At 46.2% G+C, this 22,325-nt stretch overlaps 1 protein-coding gene across 1 annotated transcript in view; it reads left to right on the top strand.

The window, feature by feature from the left end:
* CNOT1 (CCR4-NOT transcription complex subunit 1) overlaps nucleotides 1-15,419 on the top strand; it is a 1,177,977-nt gene extending 1,162,558 nt beyond the window's left edge. The window contains exon 50 of the mRNA XM_069215998.1: nucleotides 14,255-15,419. Within this exon, the coding sequence (XP_069072099.1) occupies nucleotides 14,255-14,333 (79 nt within the window). The 3' untranslated portion in view covers nucleotides 14,334-15,419. The remainder of the gene's footprint in view (nucleotides 1-14,254) is intronic.
* The last annotated feature ends 6,906 nt before the right edge of the window (nucleotides 15,420-22,325 follow it).

Raw genomic sequence — 22,325 nt, 5'->3', positions numbered from 1 at the left:
GGGCGTCGACTCCATCTTCGATTGTTTTTTTTCCGCCATCGGGTTCGGACGTGTTCCTGTCGCTCCGAGTTTCGGAACGGAAAGATAGCTAATTTCGGAAGATTTTCGTCGGTATTGTTGCGTTCGGGATCGGCGTAGTTAGATTCAACACCGCATCGAAGATCGAAGAACTCCGGTGCCCTTCGGGGTAGTTTTTCGATCCCCCGTCGGGGCCTGGTCGGCCCGACCGCGTGCTGAAGAACGCCGATGGAACGGACCCCGTTCCGTTTCTGCCCCAAATGCCACAATAAATACCCCTATACAGACCAACACTTGGTCTGTAACCTGTGCCTGTCACCTGAGCACAGTGAAGACACCTGCGAGGCCTGTCGTGCGTTCCGGTCCCGAAAAACACTCCGAGACCGTCGAGCCAGAAGACTTCAGATGGCGTCCGCGCCGACAGCCCACCGAGAGTTCGAGTAACAAGAAGAGGAAGGTACCTTCTCGATCCAAGAATCGGACTCCGAAGGATTCGACGAGACACAAACCGTGAGTAAGACGTCAAAAACCACACAGAGGAAGATTTACAAGGCCCAGGGGACGCCACTGCCATCAGGCCATGGCTCCACCCATAAATTCGGTGACCGACCGTCGGCACCGAAAAAGGCCCAAACAGTGCCGAGATCGTCCGACTCCGGTCGAGACACCGGCACACAGCCTTCTCGGGACCGAGAAAGTGCTGGAGACAAGACTCGACACTGAGATGCCGGTGTGGACACGGCTCGACGCCGAGACAGCGGCACCGAAGAAGATCGACGCCGAGAGGTTTCGGCCCCGAAAAAGAAAAAAGTCACCTCGGAGCCGAAAAAACACGCAGACAGGGTTTCGGTGCCGAAACAAACTGCAAGCGACCCAGCTTCAGGCTCTTATACAGAAGAGCACTCGCTAACCTCGCAAAAGCATAGGTTTGAGGAAGAGCTACAATCAACTGATGTAGACCATACGCAAAAGCGTATTTTCATACAGCAGGGGACAGGAAAAATAAGCACCCTTCCCCCCCATTAGAAGAAAGAGAAGGTTGGAGTTCCAAACTGAACAGACACCACAACCAAAAGTGGTGAAAAGAGTTACCCCACCACCCTCTCCTCCGCCCGTGATTAACGTCTCGCCAGCACAAACTCCATCACACTCCCCAGCTCACACCACCATAAGCCAGGGTGACCAAGATCAAGACGCATGGGACCTATACGACGCCCCAGTGTCAGATAACAGTCCGGAGGCATACCCTACGAAGCCATCTCCACCAGAGGACAGCACCGCGTATTCTCAAGTGGTGGCTAGAGCAGCACAATTTCACAACGTAAGCCTCCACTCAGAACAGGTCGAGGATGATTTTTTATTCAACACACTCTCCTCCACCCACAGCTCATACCAAAGCCTGCCTATGCTCCCTGGTATGCTCCGGCACGCAAAAGACATCTTTAAGGAGCCGGTCAAAAGTAGGGCTATCACACCAAGAGTGGAAAAAAAGTATAAGGTGCCTCCTACAGACCCGGTTTTCATCACTACACAGCTGCCACCAGACTCTGTCGTTGTAGGAGCAGCTAGGAAAAGGGCCAACTCCCACACATCTGGAGATGCACCACCCCCAGATAAAGAAAGCCGCAAGTTCGATGCAGCTGGTAAGAGAGTCGCAGCACAAGCTGCAAACCAGTGGCGCATCGCGAACTCCCAGGCACTACTTGCGCGCTATGACAGAGCCCACTGGGACGAGATGCAACATCTCATTGAACATCTGCCCAAGGACTTACAAAATAGGGCAAAACAAGTGGTTGAGGAGGGACAGACCATTTCCAACAACCAGATCCGCTCCTCCATGGACGCTGCAGATACAGCTGCACGGACAATTAATACATCTGTAACTATCAGAAGGCATGCATGGCTCCGAACGTCTGGATTTAAACCAGAGATTCAACAAGCAGTTCTCAATATGCCTTTTAACGAAAAAGAACTGTTCGGTCCAGAAGTGGACACAGCAATTGAGAAACTCAAAAAAGATACGGACACTGCCAAAGCCATGGGCGCACTCTACTCCCCGCAGAGCAGAGGCAATTACAGCACATTCCGTAAAACACCCTTTCGAGGGGGGTTTCGGGGTCAGAGCACACAAGCCAGCACCTCACAAGCAACACCGTCCAGTTACCAGGGACAGTATAGAGGAGGTTTTCGGGGACAATATAGAGGAGGGCAATTCCCTAGGAATAGAGGAAGATTTCAGAGCCCCAAAACCCCTACTACTAAACAGTGACTCACATGTCACTCACCCCCTCCACACAACACCAGTGGGGGGAAGAATAAGTCATTATTACAAAGCATGGGAGGAAATCACTACAGACACTTGGGTTCTAGCAATTATCCAACATGGTTATTGCATAGAATTTCTACAATTCCCTCCAAACATACCACCAAAAGCACAAAATTTGACAACACACCATTCCAATCTCCTGGAGATAGAAGTGCAGGCACTATTGCAAAAGAATGCAATCGAATTAGTGCCAAACACACAAATAAACACAGGAGTTTACTCACTGTACTTTCTGATACCAAAGGAGGACAAAACGCTGAGACCAATCCTAGACCTCAGAGTAGTGAACACTTTCATCAAATCAGACCACTTTCACATGGTCACACTACAAGAAGTATTGCCATTGCTAAAACTACACGACTACATGGCAACTTTAGACCTCAAGGATGCTTATTTCCATATACCAATACACCCATCGCACAGGAAATACCTAAGGTTTGTATTCAAGGGAATACATTACCAATTCAAGGTACTGCCTTTCGGATTAACAACCGCACCAAGAGTCTTTACCAAATGTCTAGCGGTGGTCGCTGCACACATAAGAAGGCAGCAAATACATGTGTTCCCATATCTAGACGACTGGCTAATCAAGGCCCATTCGTTAATAGAGTGCTCAAATCACACAAATCATATCATACAAACCCTCTTCAAACTAGGGTTCACCGTCAATTTCACAAAATCCAAAATTCTGCCGCGCAAGGTACAACAATATCTGGGAGCCATAATAGACGCATCAAAAGGAGTAGCCACTCCAAGTCCACAAAGAATTCAAAATTTCAGCACCATCATACAACGCATGTATCCAACACAAAGGATACAAGCAAAGATGGTACTACAACTCCTAGGCATGATGTCTTCATGCATAGCCATTGTCCCCAACGCAAGACTGCACATGAGGCCCTTACAACAGTGCCTAGCATCACAATGGTCACAAGCACAGGGTCACCTTCTAGATCTGGTGTTAATAGACCGCCAAACTTACCTCTCGCTTCTGTGGTGGAACAACATAAATTTAAACAAAGGGCGGCCTTTCCAAGACCCAGTGCCACAATACGTAATAACAACAGATGCTTCCATGACAGGGTGGGGAGCACACCTCGATCAACACAGCATACAAGGACAATGGAACGTACATCAAACAAAACTGCATATAAATCACCTAGAACTTCTAGCAGTTTTTCAAGCACTAAAAGCTTTCCAACCAATAATAGTTCACAAATACATTCTTGTCAAAACAGACAACATGACAACAATGTATTATCTAAACAAGCAAGGGGGGACGCACTCCGCGCAGTTAAGCCTGCTAGCACAAAAGATTTGGCGTTGGGCAATTCACAACCAAATTCGCCTAATAGCACAATTTATACCAGGGATCCAAAATCAACTCGCAGACAATCTCTCTCGAGATCACCAACAGGTCCACGAATGGGAAATTCACCCCCAAATTCTGAACACTTATTTCAAACTCTGGGGAACACCTCAGATAGACTTGTTTGCGACAAAGGAGAACGCAAAATGCCAAAACTTCGCATCCAGATACCCACACAAACAGTCCCAAGGCAATGCCCTATGGATGAACTGGTCAGGGATATTTGCTTACGCTTTTCCTCCTCTCCCTCTCCTTCCTTACCTGGTAAACAAACTCAGTCAAAACAAACTCATATTAATAGCACCAACTTGGGCACGGCAACCCTGGTACACAACGCTGCTAGACCTATCAGTAGTACCCTGCATCAAATTGCCCAACAGGCCAGATCTGTTGACACAACACAACCAAAAGATCAGACACCCAGATCCAGCATCGCTGAATCTAGCAATCTGGCTCCTGAAATCCTAGAATTCGGGCACTTACAACTTACCCAAGAATGTATGGAAGTCATAAAACAAGCCAGAAGGCCATCCACCAGGCACTGCTATGCAAGTAAATGGAAGAGGTTTGTTTGCTACTGCCACATTAATCAAATACAACCATTACACACAACTCCAGAACATGTAGTGGGTTACTTGCTTCACTTACAAAAATCTAACCTGGCTTTCTCTTCCATTAAAATACACCTTGCAGCAATATCTGCATACCTGCAGACTACCTATTCAACTTCCCTATATAAGATACCAGTCATTAAAGCATTCATGGAGGGCCTTAGGAGAATTATACCACCAAGAACACCACCTGTTCCTTCATGGAACCTAAATGTTGTCCTAACTAGACTTATGGGTCCACCTTTTGAACCCATGCACTCCTGCGAAATACAGTTCCTAACCTGGAAGGTGGCATTTCTCATCGCCATTACTTCCCTAAGAAGAGTAAGCGAGATTCAGGCGTTTACAATACAGGAACCTTTTATACAACTACAAAAGAATAAGGTCGTCCTAAGGACCAATCCTAAATTTTTGCCAAAGGTTATTTCACCGTTCCATCTAAATCAAACAGTGGAACTTCCAGTGTTCTTTCCACAGCCAGATACCGTAGCTGAAAGGGCACTACATACATTAGATGTCAAAAGAGCATTGATGTATTACATTGACAGAACAAAGAACATCAGAAAGACTAAACAACTATTTATTGCATTTCAAAAACCTCATGCAGGAAACCCAATATCAAAACAAGGTATAGCCAGATGGATAGTTAAATGCATCCAAATCTGCTACCTTAAAGCTAAACGACAGCTGCCCATTACACCAAGGGCACACTCAACCAGAAAGAAAGGTGCTACCATGGCCTTTCTAGGAAACATCCCAATGCAAGAAATATGTAAGGCAGCCACATGGTCTACGCCTCACACATTCACCAAGCACTACTGTGTAGACGTGTTATGCGCACAACAAGCCACAGTAGGTCAAGCCGTATTAAGAACATTATTTCAGACTACTTCCACTCCTACAGGCTGATCCACCGCTTTTGGGGAGATAACTGCTTACTAGTCTATGCAAAACATGCGTATCTACAGCGACAGATGCCATCGAACTGAAAATTTCACTTACCCAGTGTACATCTGTTCGTGGCATCAGTCGCAGTAGATTTGCATGTGCCCACCCGCCTCCCCGGGAGCCTGTAGCAGTTTGGAAGTTACCTTCAACTATTTATATATGTATCATCTCAACCTTAAATAGGTGCATACTTAGTCACTCCATTGCATGGGCACTATTACTACAATTCAACTCCTACCTCACCCTCTGCGGGGAAAAACAATCGAAGATGGAGTCGACGCCCATGCGCAATGGAGACAAAAGGAGGAGTCACTCGGTCCCGTGACTCGAAAGACTTCTTCGAAGAAAAACAACTTGTAACACTCCGGCCCAACACCAGATGGCGAGCTATTGCAAAACATGCGAATCTACTGCGACTGATGCCACGAACAGATGTACACTGGGTAAGTGACATTTTCATTCTCAATCAATTACTCAAAGTCACACCTTCTGCCGTGTCAAACACAGCAATACCTAGGAGCAACAATCAACACAGTAAAAGGAATTGCCACTCCAAGCCCACAAAGGGTACAAACATTCCAAAATGTCATACAAGCCATGTATCCAAACCAAAAGATACAGGTCAAATTAGTAATGAAACTCCTAGGCATGATGTCCTCATGCATAGCCATTGTCCCAAACGCAAGGTTGCACATGCGGCCCTTACAACAGTGCCTAGCATCACAGTGGTCACAAGCACAGGGTCAACTTCTAGATCTGGTGTTGATAGACCGCCAAACATACATCTCGCTTCAATGGTGGAACAGTATAAATTTAAACCAAGGGCGGCCTTTCCAAGACCCAGTGCCACAATGCGTAATAACGACAGATGCATCCATGACAGGGTGGGGAGCACACCTCAATCAGCACAGCATCCAAGGACAATTTAACATTCACCAAAAACAGTTTCATATAAACCACTTAGAACTGTTAGCGGTATTTCTAGCTCTGAAAGCATTTCAACCCATAATAACCCACAAATTCACTCTTGTCAAAACAGACAACATGACAATAATGTATTACCTAAACAAACAGGGAGGAACACACTCGACACAGTTGTGTCTCCTAACACAAAAAATATGGCATTGGGCGATTCACAACCACATTCGCCTAATAGCACAATTTATTCCAGGAATTCAGAATCAATTAGCAGACAATCTCTCTCGGGATCACCAACAGATCCACGAATGGGAAATTCACCCCCAAATACTGAACAATTACTTCAGAATGTGGGGAACGCCACAAATAGATCTATTTGCAACAAAAGAAAACTCAAAATGCCAAAACTTGGCATCCAGGTACCCACAACATCAGTCTCAGGGCAATGCACTATGGATGAACTGGTCAGGGATATTTGCGTACGCTTTTCCCCCTCTCCCACTTCTTCCATATCTAGTAAACAAGTTGAGTCAAAACAAACTCAAACTCATACTAATAGCACCAACATGGGCAAGGCAACCTTGGTACACAACACTACTAGCCCTTTCAGTAGTACCTCATATCAAACTGCCAAACAGACCAGATCTGTTAACACAACACAAACAACAGATCAGACATCCAAATCCAGCATCGCTGAATCTAGCAATTTGGCTCCTGAAATCCTAGAATTCGGGCACTTAGACCTCACACAGGAATGTATGGAGGTCATAAAACAGGCTAGAAAACCTACCACTAGACACTGTTATGCAAATAAGTGGAAAAGATTTGTTTATTACTGCCATAATAATCAAATTCAACCTTTACACGCATCTGCAAAAGAAATAGTAGGATACTTACTACATTTGCAAAAATCTAACCTAGCTTTCTCTTCCATTAAAATACATCTTACGGCAATTTCTGCTTACCTACAAATTACGCACTCAATTTCATTGTTTAGGATACCAGTCATAAAGGCGATACACAATGAGGGTCCCCTCTTGTAGAACCATGCAAAAAATTAAATCTGCAGCGACTAATGCCACGAACAGATGTACACTGGGTAAGTGACATTTTCCATATATATATATATATATATATATATATATATATATATATATATATATGTATGTATATATATATATATATATATATATGTTCAATGGCATGTGTAGCTGCAGATACACATGCTGTGCATATCCCGCCATCTAGTGTTGGGCTCGGAGTGTTACAAGTTGTTTTTCTTCGAAGAAGTCTTTTCGAATCACGAGATCGAGGGACTCCTCCCATTTCGGCTCCATTGCGCATGGGCGTCGACTCCATCTTAGATTGTTTTCTTTCCGCCATCGGGTTCGGACGTGTTCCTCTTAGCTCCGTGTTTCGGTTCGGAAAGTTAGTTAGATATCGGAAAAATGTGACGGTATTGTTTGCATTCGGTATCGGGTTAGTTATAACAGATCAACACTGAATTTTGAAGAGCTCCGGTGGCCCTTCGGGGTTTCGATTCCCCGGCGGGACCTGGTCGGCCCGACCACGTGCGTCTACAAGACTAATGGAACGGACCCCATTCCGCTTCTGCCCCGAATGCCACAACAAGTATCCTTATACAGATCAACATTTGGTCTGTAATTTGTGTTTGTCTCCCGAACACAGAGGATACCTGAGGCCTGTCGAGCGTTTCGATCGAGGAAAACACTGAGGGACAGGAGAGCGAGAAGGCTTCAAATGGCGTCGTGGCCGTCAGGACACCACGACTTGGAGGAAGAAGAAACCTTCTCCATTGCAGACTCGGACAAGGCCGAAAAAGAACAGATGCCGAAAACCGTGAGTGAAACAGCCCCGGCCAAAACTCACGTTAAAATCATCAGACCCCAGGGGACGCCACCGCCGGCAGGCCATGGCTTAACCCCAAAAAGCGGTGACCGTCCATCTGCACCGAAAAAGGGCACACATGTGTCGAAGTCATCAGACTCCGGTCGAGATACCTGCACAGAAAAGACTCTGTTCCGAGACATCGGGTCAGAACGATCTCGACATCGAGAGACCGGCACTGAGATGAGTCGGCACTGAGAAATCGGAACACCGAAACACAAAAAAGTGGCTTCGGAGCCGAAAAAAACAGTGGAAAAGGTTTTGATACCGAAACATGCGGCTTCGGGGCTGAAAACAAGTTCCTACACCAAGGAGCAAGGGCTTTCCACACAAATGCAAAGCCATAAATTCGGACAAGAGCTAGAAGTACACAGAGAAGGCTCCGTATCCAAAAAGAGACAGGGAAGATAAGAACTCTCCCTCTTATAAGGATGAAAAGGAAACTGGCTTTCCAAGAGAAGGATAAACCACCACAAGCAAAGGTGGCAAAACAAGTAACTCCGCCACCATCACCTCAACGCTCACCCCAATCATCACCAATCGCTAGCCCACCTATGGTGCAGTCTCCAACACACACAAGCATGAGCCAAGATGACCCAGATGCATGGGACCTTTATGATGCGCCTGTGTCTGATAACAGTCCTGACAGTTACCCAGCAAGACCATCACCACCTGAAGACAGTACTGCTTACACGCAGGTGGTCTCCAGAGCAGCTGCTTTTCACAACGTGACACTGCATGCTGAACCTATCGAAGATGACTTTTTATTTAATACTCTGTCGTCCACACATAGTCAGTACCAGAGTCTTCTGATGCTACCGGGAATGTTGAAACACGCAAAGCAAATATTTCAAGAACCCGTTAAAGGCAGGGCCATCACTCCAAGGGTGGAGAAAAAGTACAAGCCTCTACCAACAGACCCTATGTACATTACGCAGCAACTGACACCGGATTCAGTAGTAGGCGCAGCACGTAAAAGGGCGAATTCGCACACCGGAGATGCACCACCACCCGACAAAGAAAGTCGCAAGTTCGACGCACCGGGAAAAAGAGTGGCAGCACAAACGGCCAATCAATGGCCAATTCGAATTCACAGGCTTTGCTGTCAAGATATGACAGAGCCCACTGGGATGAAATGCAACACTTTATTGAACATCTGCCCAAAGAATTCCAAAAACGTGCACAACAGGTGGTAGAAGAGGGCCAAAGTATCTCAAATAACCAGATACGTTCAGCAATGGACGCAGCAGACACAGCTGCAAGAACTGTAAATACAGCGGTGACAATTCGGAGACATGCATGGCTGCGCACCTCAGGATTCAAGCCCGAAATCCAACAGGCTGTGCTTAATATGCCTTTTAATGGACAGCAGTTGTTTGGGCCGGAAGTGGACACTGCTATCGAAGTTGAAAAAAGATACAGATACGGCCAAGGCCATGGACGCGCTCTACTCCCCACAGAGCAGAGGCACTTTTAGGAAGACACAATTTAGAGGGGGGTTTCGGGGTCAAACCACAGAACCCTCAACTTCACAAACCAGGCCCACATACCAGAGCCAGTATCAGAGAGGAGGCTTTCGGGGACAATACAGAGGGGGACAGTTCCCTAAGACTAGAGGAAAGTTCCAAAGTCCCAAGACCCCTCAAAACAAACAATGACTTCAGTGTCGCAAATCCCCAACACGTAACACCAGTGGGGGGGAGAATAACAGATTTTTACCAAAATTGGGAGGAAACAACAACAACAGACTCGTGGGTCCTAGCCATCATCCAACATGGCTATTGCATAGAATTCCTACAATTACCACCAAATGTGCCGCCAAAAACACACATGTCCAAACACATGGATCTATTACAGATAGAAGTCCAAGCGTTGTTACAGAAAGATGCAATAGAGCTAGTACCCATTCATCAAAAAGGGACAGGGGTTTACTCCCTGTACTTTCTCATACCCAAAAAGGACAAAACTCGAAGACCTATTTTAGATCTCAGAACACTAAATCTTTACATCAAATCAGATCACTTTCACATGGTGACACTTCAAGACGTAATCCCCTTGCTCAAACAACAAGACTACATGACGACATTAGATCTCAGATGCGTACTTCCATATACCCATACATCCTTCACACAGGAAATATTTAAGGTTTGTAATCCAAGGAGTACATTACCAGTTCAAAGTGTTACCATTTGGAATAACAACAGCACCAAGGGTATTTACAAAATGCCTTGCAGTAGTAGCGGCACATATCAGAAGACGGCACATACACGTATTCCCGTATCTAGACTATTGGTTAATCAAAACCAACACCCAGAAACAGTGTCTTCAACACACAAAATACGTCATAGAAACCCTTCACAAACTAGGGTTCTCACTAAACTACTAAAAATCACACTTCCAGCCGTGTCAAATACAACAATACTTAGGAGCAACAATCAACACAAAAAAAGGGATTGCCACTCCAAGTCCACAAAGAGTACAAGCATTCCAAAACGTAATACAAAACATGCACCCAAACCAAAAGTATCAGGTAAAATTAGTGATGAAACTACTAGGCATGATGTCCTCATGCATAGCCATTGTCCCAAACGCAAGATTACACATGCGGCCCCTACAACAGTGCCTAGCAACACAATGGACACAAGCACAGGGTCAACTTCAAGATCTAGTGTTGATAGACCACCAAACACACACCTCGCTTCAATGGTGGAATCCTGTAAATTTAAACCAAGGGCGTCCTTTCCAAGACCCAGTGCCTCAATACGTAATCACAACAGATGCTTCCATGGTAGGGTGGGGAGCACATCTCAACCAACACAGCATCCAGGGACAGTGGGACACTCAGCAGAAACAACTTCACATAAATCATCTAGAACTACTAGCAGTGTTTCTAGCGCTGAAAGCATTTCAACCGCTAATAACACACAAACACATTCTTGTCAAAACAGACAACATGACAACAATGTATTACTTAAACAAACAGGGAGGCACACACTCATCACAACTGTCTCTCTTAGCACATTTGCCTAATAGCGCAATACATCCCAGGAATTCAAAACCAATTGGCCGACAATCTCAGTCGAGATCACCAACAGATCCATGAATGGGAGATTGATCCACAAATACTGCAAACCTACTTCCAAAAGTGGGGAACACCGCAAATAGCCCTATTCGCAACAAAAGAAAACGCTAAATGCCAAACTTCGCATCCAGGTACCCACAGCCTCACTCCAAGGGCAATGCGTTATGGATGAGTTGGTCAGGGATATTTGCTTACACTTTTCCCCCTCTCATTCCGTATCTAGTAAACAAACTGAGTCAAAACAAACTCAGACTCATACTAATAGCACCAACTTGGGCACGACAACCTTGGTACACAACATTATTAGACCTGTCAGTAGTGCCTCATATCAAACTACCAAACAGACCAGATCTGTTAACTCAACACAAACGACAGATCAGACACCCGAATCCAGCATCGCTCAATCTAGCGATCTGGCTCCTGAAGTCTTAGAATTAGGACACCTAGACCTTACACAAGAATGTATGGAGGTCATCAAACAGGCTAGAAAACCTACAACAAGACATTGTCAAGCAAATAAATGGAAACAATTTGTTTATTACTGTCATAATAATCAAATTCAACCATTACACGCGTCCGCTAAAGACATTGTAAGCTACTTACTACACTTACAAAAATCTAAGTTAGCTTTTTCATCCATTAAAATACATCTCACAGCAATTTCTGCTTATCTGCAAATTACACACTCAACTTCACTATTTAGAATCCCAGTCATAAAAGCATTTATGGAGGATCTAAAAAGGATCATTCCACTGAGAACACCACCAGTTCCTTTGTGGAACCTCAATATTGCATTAACGCGACTCATGGGTCCACCATTCGAACCCATGCACTCTTGTGAAATGCAATACTTAACTTGGAAAGTAGCCTTCCTAATAGCTATCGCATCTCTCAGAAGAGTAAGTGAAATACAAGCCTTTACCATACAGGAACCCTTTATACAAATACACAAACATAAAGTGGTTCTACGCACAAATCCCAAATTTTTGCCAAAAGTTATATCACCGTTCCACTTAAACCAAACTGTGGAACTCCCAGTGTTTTTTCCACAACCAGACTCTGTAGCTGAAAGAGCATTACATACATTAGACATAAAAAGAGCTCTAATGTACTACATTGATAGAACCAAACAGTTTCAAAAAACAATTGTTTGTAGCTCACCAAAAACCTCATACAGGAAATCCAATATCCAAACAAGGCATTGCCAGATGGATAGTTAAATGTATTCAAACCTGTTATGTTAAAGCGAAGAGAGAACTGCCTATTACACCAAAGGCACACTCCGCTAGAAAGAAAGGCGCCACAATGGCCTTTCTAGGAAATATACCAATGACAGAAATTTTTAATGCAGCCACATGGTCTACGCCTCATACATTCACTAAACATTACTGCGTGGATGTGTTAACAACACAACAAGCCACAGTAGGACAAGCAGTACTAAAAACATTATTTCAAACAACTTCAACTCCTGCAGGCTAAACCACCGCTTTTGGGGAGATAACTGCTTACTAGTCTACGCACAGCATGTGTATCTGCAGCTACACATGCCATTGAACGGAAAATGTCACTTACCCAGTGTGCATCTGTTCGTGGCATGAGACGCTGCAGATTCACATCTCTCCCACCTCCCCGAGAGCCTGTAGCCGTTATAAGTTGATTAAAATTAAACTTGTACATTTGTAAATTTGTAAATATAATACTTTTAATCACATTATGTACATACATACTTACTCCATTGCATGGCCACTATTACTATATACACAACTCCTACCTCACCCTCTGCGGGGAAAACAATCTAAGATGGAATCGACGCCCATGCGCAATGGAGCCGAAATGGGAGGAGTCCCTCGGTCTCGTGACTCGAAAAGACTTCTTCGAAGAAAAACAACTTGTAACACTCCGAGCCTAACACTAGATGGCAGGACAATGCACAGCGTGTGAATCTGCTGCGTCTCATGCCACGAACAGATGTACACTGGGTAAGTGACATTTTCCATATATAGATAGCATGGACATGTCTTTTCTTTATACCCTATCACTCCTATCTTACCCTCTGCGGGAAAACAATCTAACAGAGTTGATGCCCATGCGCAATGGAGCCGAAGAGGAGTCACTCGATCCTGTGACTCAAAAACGCTTCTTCGAAGAAAAACAACTTGTAACACCCCGAGCCCAACACTAGATGGCAGAAGTATGCACAGCATGTGAATCTGCAGCAGAACATGCCACTAACAGATTTACACTGGGTAAGTGACATTTTCCATAGTGTATACTTACGTCTGGTCAGGTGGACTGCTTATAAGTCATTGAGTGTAGTGGTACTGTAATAAAGTATCCTTATTTTTGTAACACTGTGGTTCCTGTCATGTGTGATAAGTTACTGTTTGACTGTTGTGGTATTGCATAAGCGTTGTATGTCTCTTGGATAAGTCTTGGCTGCTCATCCACAGCTACCTCTAGAGAGCCGTTGCTTCCTAGACACTGTCTTTATTCACTTAAGGGGTTTCCTGGACCTGGTACAAGATGCCAGCACCATAGGTGTCCAACACACACCAGGCCAGCTTCCTACACTGGTGTGCTTCTTTCTTGTGGTTAATTACTGCTCACCACAGTTACCCCTGGAGAGCTCGTGCTATCTGCACACTTAAACACTATCACTAAGGGTTGCCTGGACTCAGTATAGGGTTCCACACCATAGGTGTACACCATAAACTGAGCCAGCCTCCTACAAGTAGTACAAGCTACAAACTTATACTTGCAGGGTAAGTAACCTTTTCCTTTTGGTGTGTTTGAGTGTGGGCTGATAAGTCTTTTGTGTACGACTCAATATAATACTCCTTTACTTTCACTTTTTATTTCTTCACCTGCCTCTATATCTTGTCAGTGAGCAAGAAAGGTGAATATGGCTTCAATTTGTTTTACTACTGCTCAAATGTTTGTGTTTTTTCCAGGTGCTCACATGAGGGGTATGAGTTTTATTCAAAATCATGTAAAATCTAAATGGAGGTCTGGTATGCCATATTTTACTGCAAATTGGCTTCTTCTGACTAGTGCTTTGGTCCTTTCTGTTGCAGGTTGTTTCAGTCTGTTGCACAGTGTTGCATGGGGCAGAAGCAAGCTCAACAAGTGATGGAAGGTACTGGGGCCAGTTAAGTAGAAATGGAGCACTGGTCTGATAACCCTACAAATGCTTGCTGCAAGAAGTAACAGCCTGGAGGTCCGTATCCAACAAGCGTTAACTGGAAGATCTATCTGCACTCTACCTGACTTTTCCAACCTCGCTTATTTTGGTACTGATGATCCCATGCTTCAGAGGAAATGCCCTCACATGGAGGACCTGTTTCAATCAATATAATATAAATATATAAATATTTTTTGACATTTCGCCAAATTCTATAAGTTGCTGTGAATATTGTTTTCAACTAGTGTAAATACATCGAACTGGAGAGAAACTTTTAGCCTGGACATTTCCTTTTTTGGGGTGCGTGCAAATTGTGTACAATGGTGTGAGGCTTACTGCCGCAGGATTGACTTTGAGAGACAGAAGATAATGCCAAGCACTTGTATGGACAAGATGGGAGCTGGGGGAGATTTTTTCTTTACAGGCAGAGATTTCTAAAGAATATTGAAGAGCCGGATTCAATATTATGTAATTTATTTTTTTTTCCTTTTTGAGCAGGGTGTGGGATGGGCTGGACCTTTAATCACTAATTTGTGTTAAAAAAAAATAAATACATTTAAAGCAAACTGTAAAAAGTGAATGTGTTAGACTGGGGGTTGGTCTTGATGAAGCTGGGCGAAACAAGTCAAGATACTGTGAGGTATAAATCTTTAAAATCTGCCTTTCACCAAAGTGGTATGACCCTTACTGCTGATGACGAATGCTCACCCATGCTCCAGCCATCAAGAGAAGAAACTGCTCTCACTGTTTGTATTTTTTTGTAAAGAATGGAAACCTTGAATTTGCCCTCTCTTAAAGGACTTGTAAATTATAAAGTGTGAAGGGCAATAAATCTATAAACTGCTCAGAGGTCACAGTTTAAGTTTGTAATATAAAATAAAAAATATAGAAAATATTCAGAGAGTGGACCAATACAGGCCATTTTGTAAGGATTTTGAATGTTTTGTAAATGTATTGGTCCTTGTATTGTTTTGTAGACTTTCCATTTCTTGGACAGAAGTTCTCCCACTTGTATATATGCATCTGTAGTTACACATTAAAGTCATGACCTGCAGTAAGCTATGGATGATGTGTTTGTTAATGCAGTATGTTGACAGCACTCTCACCAAGGATTTGACAAACTGGGTAACTTCCAGTGCCAAGATGAATAAGGAGACTGTCCGTGACTACAAGACAAAATTAGTTGTCACAGAGTTGAGGAAGTCAAAGACCCATTATAGATCAGTCTGCAGTGCGATGATCCTGGTCAATTGTGAGGACTCCCTCTCATGCCAGTGTTTGTACTCACCACATTACTTCATCCAAATCAGGTAAGTAAAAACATGACTCACTTGCATCATAACACTTACTCCATTCAAAGTTGCACGATGTATCTGATAGACTTCTAGTTGGAGATTCCTTACCTTAGAATTTCCCCCAGGGATCCGACTGGATCTGGAGCCTTTTCTTCGAGCAGTATCCTTGCGTGCCGTCAGGTGGCATCGGTCGAATCTTCGTGCGTTGTTGGCATTGTGGTCGTCTTGATGAATTGGCTGTTGTATATAGGCACCACCCTGGTACGCTGACATCCGTTCTTTTCTTTCCGCGCCACGCACCGATCCGGAGAAGAGGTACCCTTAGTGAATTTTCTGACTAGCTTTGACCTTTTTGTCGTGATGTTTTACTTTTTGGTGCGCCCAGGGATGTCGCGGAGGACCAGGTTCAAACCGCGTGACTAGTGTCACTGAAAGATGTTAGTGACAGATCTGCACCTCATGTGCTTCTGGTGTCTGGACCAACACCCAAAGTCGTACTTAGAGTGCCGGGCCAAGAACCTGAAGGCTTTGAGGGAGCAGTTCCTGAAATTCATGGCAGCCCGACACTCAACTCTGCATCACTCCTGGTCTTGTTCGAGAGGAAGGTCACAAAACTGCTCACTGAGTCATAACCACTTTTCCTCGTCACATTCAAAATCTTCTGGACACTCCGGTCACAAAAATAAGTTGAGTGCCAAACGTTCTTTCACTTTGCCCCATCGCTCGGCTGATGAGACATGGGAAGAGTGTTGACGCTCTAGGCCTCTGTCCACGGAGCCTACTTCTCCAGACGCGGGCATGCTTTCTCCCTCTACTGTGGCTACGGTGGAGGGAGTGTCGTATTCAATGGTGATCAGCAGGGCATCTGTGGTCCTCGGCCTCAAGCTTCCTTCTGTGGTGGTCACGACTAACCTCCTGACTGAGGTGCTTCAGCCAGGGACTTCAACTTCGGGACCCCTTTTTCCCTTCAATGAAGCCCTCACGGATGTCCTTCTGGGTTCCTGGTCCAGACCCAGCAGGGGGGGCTCCTGTGAATAGGACCACTGTCCGCCACCATCTGCCTGTGCCGAACAAACCTAAATTCCTTTCTCAACACCCTCCGCCTGAGAGCCTTGTCATCCAGGCTTCTTCCTCATTTGACGCATTCCCATCCACTCCCTCAGTCACGGAATCAAAAAGACTAGATCAACTTGAGAAGATGTTTTCTTCTTCCAGTCAGGCATTGCGTCCGTGAACACTGCATGCCTCTTGGACTTCTACACCCATTCCTTGTGGGATACAGTTGCACAGGTGTTGGAGGAGGCTTGGGCCATCATCTCCCAAGCCGTTGATGATGGGAGGGATGCAGCCAAGTTAATGATAATTATATGGGCTGGAAACAACAGATTCACTAGGTAGATTGGTTGCATCGACGGTGGTTTTAAGCTGCCACACCTGGTTGAGGACGGATGGCTTTTCGGGGATGTCCAACAGTCTCTCATGTACATGCCCTTCGATGGCACCTCTATCTTTGACGACAAAGCGGACTCTGCACTTGAGCCTTTTAAGGAGTCCCGGGCTGCGGCTCAGTTGGCCTTGCAGTAGCCCCTCACCCAGCACAGTCCACTTTTTGCCCCTTTTGTGGCCACGGATTTGGCTCCCTCCTGCGTCCTTTACTACCAGGGCTTGTGGGTCAGAGATCCAAAAGTCTGTCCAGTCTACCACCAACGCGCCCTCCTCCCCCACCCCCCCAAACAGCCTCCAAACCATCCTGGTCACTCAACATCCCAGACCTGTCTGTGGCAGGATCCGCTGTCTTGCCCAAGGGAGCCTTCGGGTCTCTGTGCCAGAAGTAGGTTGTGGTTGTTATTCCCCCTACTTTCTGGTGGCCAAGCAGGACTAGGGCCTTGGCTCTATCCTAGACCTCCAAGCCCTCACTCCCTTCCTCTGGAAGGAGAAGTTCAAAATGCTCACCCTGGATCAGGTCATGTCTGCCTTGTACCCTGGAGATGGGATTGTAGAGTTGGTCTTGCAGGATGCTTACTTCCACATACCTGGTCTGCCTGCCCACAGACATTACTTGCGATCCGTGACGGATCACAAGTATGTTCAATTTATTGTGCTCCCTTTCTCCCTCACAAGCACCCCCCCGGGTGTTCACGAAAGTGACGGCGGTGGTCACTGCTCATCTGTGCAGGTTAGGGGTTTTGGTCTTTCCCCACCTTGATGACTGGCCGTTGAAGGCGAGCACGCCCCAGACTGTAGTCTCCCACCTTCAGACTAGGGGGAACCTTCTGCATTCGCTGGGGTTCACTGTAAACGTGCCAAAGTCACACCTGACTCCCTCTCAAACACTCCCCTTCATCTGAGCTGTTCTGGACACAGTACAGTTTCAGGCTCATCCTCCCCAAAAGCGAGTTCAGAATATTCAGGCTACGATACTGATGTTTCTGCCTCTATACTGGATTTTAGAGAGAATGACAGACTACTGTGCCTCATGGCCTCCTGCTAGTGACACATGCCAGATGGCATATGCGAGCTCTGCAGTGGGACCTGAAGTTCCAGTGGGCGCAGCATAAGTGCTAATCATTACGACATGGTTCAGATCTTGGAAGGAACTGTGCAAAATCTGCAGTGGTGGCTTTCAAATCCGGATTGGGTCAATGGCAGATCCTCTTTCTTCATCCAGATCTCACTGTAGTGACTGAGTCTCTCCTAGGATAGGGGTGGCCGCATGGGAGAGGCGGAGATTAGAGGTCTCTGTTCTCTGACAGAGTTTGGACTCCACATCAATCTATTTGAGCTCCAAGAGATCAGGCTTGCATTGAAAGCATTCCTTCCCTCTCTCAAAGAGAAAATGGTGCAGGGGTTCACGGCAACACCACTGCCATGTGGTACTGCAACAAGCAGGGCGGAGTGGGGTTGTGGACCCTTTGTCCAGAGGCTGTGGCTGGAACACCAGGGCATAACCCTGATGATTCAACATCTAGCAGACTCTGAATGACAGAGCAAACTAACTCAGCTGTCAGTGCATGGTTGATCATGAATGGCTTCTCCAAAGGTGGCGCAAGGTCTCTTTCAGTGGTGGGGAGAGCCCTGGTTAGATCTGTTCGCCTCCGCAGAGAACTTGCAATGTCAGCTATTTTGCGCATTGGAGTTTTCAAGGTGACACTTTTAGTCTCGAGTGGAACTCCGGCCTCTTGTGCGCCTTCCTGCCAATGCCACTTCTGCCCAGAGTTCGGAAGAAGGTCAAGAACGATGAGGCACAAGTAATCCTTGTGGCTCCTGACTGGGTACGAAGAGTTTGGTATCCCAAGCTCTTGAGCATGGCCATGGATCCTCCAATCAGACTGCCCCTTCGGGAGGATCAATTGTCGCAGCAGCAGGTGACGGTTCTCCGATGAAACCTGTTCAGTCTCCCAACTTCTTGTGTGTAGATTGAGCGATGGCTGTTAACAGCTTTCGACCTTCCACCCGAATTCTGTAATGTTATTTTGGCAGCCAGGCGTCTCTTCATTAAAATGATATACGCCTCTCGTTGGCACACATTTGTGGTATGGTGTACCAGCATATCTATTATTCGCCTTTATACACCTCTCTCTGAGGTTCTGTTCATCCTCTCTTGCCCAGCAGGCCTCTGCTTTGGGCACCCTTAAAGGCTCCTTATCTGCTATCTCGGCCTTTCTCAGATTGCCGGATCAACTTTCTCTATTCAAGCCTCCCATCGTCAAGGGACTCACCCATTTGTACCCACCTACCACCTTCATAATTCCCCAGTGGGATTTGAACCTGGTCCTTACCTTATGTGTGCCCATTTTGAGCTACTCCATAATTCTCTCTTGTGGCTCCTCACACTAAAAACTGCTTTCCTGATTGCCATCACCTCTGCTTGCAGTGTGAGTGAGCTTCAAGTTATTTTGTCAGACACTATTTTTACCTGTCCATCCTCACAAAGTGGTGCTTCATACTTGGGTCTCCTTCCTTCCTAAGGTTGTTACACCTTAATGTAGACCAATTGTAGGAGGTTGGCTCTGTATATACTATTTCAAAGTAAGAAATAGTGTGCACAGAGTCCAAGGGTTCCCCTTAGAGGTAAGATAGTGGCAAAAATAGATAATTCTAATGCTCTATTTTGTGGTAGTGTGGTCGAGCAGTAGGCTTATCAGAGGGTAGTGTTAAGCATTTGGTGTACACACACAGGCAATAAATGAGGAACACACAAAGACTTACTCCAGGCAAATAGGTTTTTATATTGAAAAATGTATTTTCTTAGTTTATTTTAAGAACCACAGGTTCAAGATTTACATCAAACACTTTAAATGTAAGGTACTTCCCTTAAATACTTGAGGAACTTTGAATTAACACGATATCATGTACAGTCTTTGTAAAAATGCCAATAAGCTATTTCAAAAGTGGACACTTTGTGCAAAAATCAACAGTTCCTGGGGGAGGTAAGTAAAACACAAGTCTCGAAGTTGGGGCATAGGCAGCCCACCGTTGGGGGTTCAAGGCAACCCCAAAGTTACCACACCAGCAGCTCAGGGCCGGTCAGGTGCAGAGGTCAAAGAGGTGCCCAAACCACATAGGCTTCTATGGAGAACAGGGGTGCCCCGGTTCCAGTCTGCCAGCAGGTAAGTACCTGCGTCTTTGGGGGGGGCAGATCAGGGGTGGTTTGTAGGGCACCGGGGGGGTACACAAGAAGGTACACCCTCAGCGGCACAGGGGCGGCCGGGTGCAGTGTGCAAACAGGCATCAGGTTTTTTTATAGGAAGTAATGGAGGGACCCGGGGGTAACTTCAATGATGCAGGCAGGCACGGGGGGGCTCCTTGGGGCAGCCACCACCGGGGCTAGCAGAGGGTCGCCTGGTGGTCACTCTTGCACTGCAGATCGGTTCCTTCAGGTCCTGGGGGCTGCGGTTGCAGTGTTGGTTACAGGCGTCGGGCCCCTTGTTACAGGCAGTCAGGGGGAGCCTCGGGATTCTCTCTGCAGGCGTCACTGTAGGGGCTCAGGGGGGTCGTCTCTGGGTACTCATGGGCTCGCAGTCAGCGGGGAGTCCTCCCTGAGGTGTTGGTTTTCTGCAGGTCAAGCCGGGGCGTCGGTGCAGAGTGGGAAGTCTCACACTTCTGGCGGGAAACGTGAAGTCTTTAAAGTTGCTTCTTCAAGCAAAGAAGTTGCAGGTTTTTGAACAGGGCCACTGTTCACGGGAGTTTCTTGGTCCTTGGGTGCACGGCAGTCCTCTGAGGCTTCAGAGGTCGCTGGTCCTTGTTCGACGCGTCGCTGTTGCATTTTTCTTTGAAGTTGGGAGATGGGCTGGGGCAAAAGCAGTTGTCGTCTCAGTCTTCTCTGCAGGGCTTCAGGTCAGCAGTCCTTCTTCCTTGTTAAGGTTGTAGGAATATGGTTTACTAAGTTCTGGGTTGCCCTTAAATACTAAGTTTAGGGTGTGTTTATGTCTGGGAGGGCAGTAGCCAATGGCTACTGTCCTGGAGGGTGGCTACACCCTCTTTGTGCCTCCTCCCTTAGGGGAGGGGGGCACATCCCTAATCCTATTGGGGGAATCCTCCAAAACCAAGATGGAGGATTTCTAAAGGCAGGGGTCGCCTCAGCTCAGGACACCTTACAGGCTGTCCTGACTGGTGGGTGGTGACTCCTTATTTTTCTCATTATCTCCCCTGGACTTGCTGCCAAAAGTGGGGGCTGTGTCCATGGGCCGGGCATTTCCACTAGCTGGAGTGCCCTAGGGCATTGTAATACAAAGCTTGAGCCTTTGAGGCTCACTGCTAGGTGTTAGTTCCTGCAGGGGGGAGGTGTTAAGCATCTCCACCCAGTGCAGGCTTTGTTTCTGGCCTCAGAGCACAAAGGCTCTCACCCCAAGGGGTCAGAAACTCGTCTCTCAGCAGCAGGCTGGCACAGACCAGGACGTCCTGCACTGAAGGATTGAGTAAAATACAAGGGGCATCTTAGAGATGCCCTCTGTGTGCATTTTTTAATAAATCGAACACTGGCATCAGTGTGGGTTTATTATTCTGAGAAGTTTGATACCAAACTTCCCAGTATTCAGTGTAGCCATTATGGAGCTGTGGAGTTCGTTTTGACAAATTCCCAGACCATATACTTAATATGGCCACACTGTACTTACAATGTCTAAGAATAGACTTAGACACTGTAGGGGCATATTGCTCATGCAGCTATGCCCTCACCTGTGGTATAGTAAACACTGCCTTAGGGGCTGTAAGGCCTGCTAGAGGGGTGACTTATCTATGCCACAGGCAATATTTTGTGTGCATGGCACCCTGAGGGGGATGCCATGTCGACTTTGCCTTTTTCTCCCCACCAACACACACAATCTGCAATGGCAGTCTGCATGTGTTAGGTGAGGGGCCCTTAAGGATGGCACAACACATGCTGCAGCCCTTAGACCTTCCCTGGTCACAGGGCCCTTGGTACCACTGGTACCTTTTAAAAGGGACTTCTGTGTGCCAGTGGTGTGCCAATTGTGGAAACAATGGTACATTTTAGGTGAAAGAACACTGTTGCTGGGGCCTGGTTAGCAGGGTCACAGCACACTTCAGTCAAGTCAGCATCAGTAACAGGCAAAAAGTGGGGGGTAACTGCAACAGGGAGCCATTTCCTTACACCAATCCATCACTTTGCTTACTTTTTACACACATCCAAATCCCTCTCATGAGGAA

This window comes from Pleurodeles waltl, chromosome 12 (assembly GCF_031143425.1).
Source record: "Pleurodeles waltl isolate 20211129_DDA chromosome 12, aPleWal1.hap1.20221129, whole genome shotgun sequence".
NCBI lineage: Eukaryota > Metazoa > Chordata > Amphibia > Caudata > Salamandridae > Pleurodeles > Pleurodeles waltl.
Note: the sequence above shows the minus strand (reverse complement) of the source record. Positions and strands in the feature narration are given on the sequence as shown.